The 2785-nt window shown below is 37.4% G+C and overlaps 1 protein-coding gene across 1 annotated transcript; it reads right to left on the bottom strand.

The window, feature by feature from the left end:
* Nucleotides 1–1163: 1163 nt before the first annotated feature.
* LOC145125091 (peptide methionine sulfoxide reductase B5-like) lies at nucleotides 1164–2137 on the bottom strand. Its single transcript, XM_079060580.1, has 3 exons — nucleotides 1761–2137; nucleotides 1508–1664; nucleotides 1164–1427 (listed from the first exon to the last, which is right to left on the bottom strand). Exons 1-3 carry the CDS (start codon nucleotides 2057–2059, stop codon nucleotides 1278–1280), a joined length of 606 nt encoding a protein of 201 aa, XP_078916706.1. The 5' UTR covers nucleotides 2060–2137; the 3' UTR covers nucleotides 1164–1277.
* Nucleotides 2138–2785: the final 648 nt, after the last annotated feature.

Below are 2785 nucleotides of genomic sequence, written 5' to 3'. Positions count from 1 at the left end.
TATATATTTTTTCCTCTTTTGTCACACTTAACCACCAGCACCACCACCAGTAAATAGAGTTCCACCGGAAATGTGCACAACCACCCCTTATCACCACTACCGGAAAATAGAGTTCTACCGGAAATGTGCACACCCACCCCTTATCTTCCTCTCCCAATGTGCTCTTCTCCAGAACTCGAAAATAAAAAATAAAAAATATATGAAACTTGTAACCCAAATGATTCTAGAAACAGAAAATTGTTTCAGAAATCTCAAAATCGTTTCAGAAATCAAAAATGGTGTTGGATCCTTTTGAAAACCTGAAATATACACACCGGTTTCTCTCCCTCTGATCTCACCTGATTTTTTTCCTGAAATCATTGACCCTTCATCGCAATTTGTTTCCTTGTTCTTCTTCCTGATCAGAGAAACACAAAACACAAACACACCTTGTGTATGTCTGTTGATGTGATACACAGAGAGAGAGAGAGAGAGAGAGAGAGAGAGAGAGAGAGAGAGAGAGAGAGAGAGAGAGAGAGAGAGAGAGAGAGCAAACATGATGTCACCATCGCCACCCGTATGCTAGGGTTTTGAGAAATCGGGATGAGATATGTGGTTTCAGATCAAGAACTTTGGGGGTTTCATGAAGGATTTCACTTTGGGGTTTCAGATCGAGCATCACCACCACAATAATCTCTTCTTCCGTTGTGTGTCGCCACCACAGTTGGAGTTCGATTGGTGGTTTTAGGAGGAGGCTGTACAGGGTGGGAAACAGGTTGAACACGCAGAGGAGAGCCGTCGATGGAGACGATCTGTGTTCGATCTGAACCTGGTTCTCCGATCTGAATCTCCCTCTTCTCCGATGGACTTATGATCTGGTCCGGTGATTATACAAACCGAAGACGACGCACTGAAGAAGAAATGAGGGAAGGGAGATGATCTGTTTAGGGTTTATAGTCTTTCTTTTATTAAAGAAAATAATTATTTTTATAAAAAAACAATAAATAATTAATTAATAACAATTAAATGGAAAATAAATCATAAAAGAAATAAATAAGGGCAAAATTGTCTTTTTATGTCCGAAGGGATGAAACGTGCAACTTAAAACCAAACGAGGGACGGTCCAAGTTAATTTTTGAAAATAGGTATTCAACCTGCATTTTGGCACCTGGACGAGGGACAACTCGTGTAATTTACTCATGTACTCTTCATTATAAATACAACAAAACCCAAAGTTCAACAATAGGTCATATCAAACTTATAAAAACATATCACCAAGAACAAGAACAACTAATTATTTAATTTCCAGTCGTAAATTTAAGGGAGATGCTATTAACACAATGGCGTTCATCTGTTGGTGTACGAAAACCTTCACCTTTGAATACATGCCCAAGATGCCCTCCACATGCTGCGCACGTGATCTCCACCCTCATTCCATCTGGATCAGCCTATCAACATCCATACAAGTAATTAACCCATAAAGATTAGGAAGAAAAAATTATACTTTTTGATCAGAAAAACGACTCACATGGCGGTTTATAGCTCCGGGAAGACCTTCATAGAACGCCGGCCACCCACAACCGGAGTTAAACTTTGTGGTTGATTTGTAAAGAGGAGTGTTGCATCCTGCACAAGTGTACACTCCCTCTTCATAAAAATGATTATATTGACCTGTTCCTGGATACCTGTTAATCAACAAACACTCTAATTCAATTCCAACAATTCATTCATCTTTCAAACAAATTACCAAAAACTTCAGAACTGGAGAACGAAAAACTTACTCGGTTCCTTTTTGTCTCAAGATACGAAACTGTTCAGGAGATAGAACTGCACGCCACTCATCCTCTGATTTCTGAACGGGACCGGAATCCGCCATAGCCAGAATTCCTCCTCTAAACCCTCTCTTGCTTCGATATGAAACCCGGCTACCAGATTCAAGCCCTAATCCGCCAAAATTGACGATTTTCGTGAACGAATGTCGAGTTGATTTCGATAAAGGGAAGAGGTTGGTGCGATTGAATATTGGTTTTGGGAGAAATCGAGATAAAGGGGTAGAACTAGAACCCAAAATTGACGTCATTTGTGAGGGGTAACCAGAAAGACCGATTCGATTCTGAGTCAGTGACTCGCTTTTAACGTCGTCGTCAGTTTGTTTTGTGACACATTTTAGGGCATGTTAAAGATCGAACTACATTAGTCCACGTCACCATGTGGATAATTTCTATTTTCCAAGCAACATTTACAAAATATACCCTCAAATATAAAACTATTGTTCATCGGCTAATGTCTTGTTTTGGGTTTTTTTTTTCGTCCCTATTTTCTTGTATTTGTTTTATCATTGCAAATTTGCAATCAACTACAATTGGTTTTTACAGTTAAGAGGTAAATGTAATTTTTTCTTCACTTTTTTTAGATGAGTTGTCAATGCTACGTAATTTATTTCTTCCCAAGAACATTTTCAACCCTTAAACTCATAGTTTGTTCTATTTTGATCAATGAAAGAGCAATCACAAAAATTAATAGAAACAACATATGGATCACACTGATTATCTTGATCAACCTTCAAGCATAACAATTAAAGTATGGTTCCTGTTAATTATTAAAGAATGTGTGTTCAAAAAACCTAAACTTGGCAGAATAACGTTAATAATGTTGATTGATTTTATAAAATCAATCCAATAATTAAATATTTAGCCCACATTCTTTATGACTAATATGCAGACCCTTTAATTTTTTTAAAAAGCAATTATTATAATAAAAAAAATAATGAGGGTAATAGGGTATAAGAGTTGTAACCAAAGTTGAG

Source organism: Lactuca virosa, chromosome 7 (assembly GCF_052849685.1).
Source record: "Lactuca virosa cultivar CGN04683 chromosome 7, Lactuca_virosa_CGN04683_v6, whole genome shotgun sequence".
Classification (NCBI taxonomy): domain Eukaryota; kingdom Viridiplantae; phylum Streptophyta; class Magnoliopsida; order Asterales; family Asteraceae; genus Lactuca; species Lactuca virosa.
The sequence above is the reverse complement of the archived record's forward strand: the minus strand, read 5'-3'. Positions and strand labels throughout refer to the sequence as shown.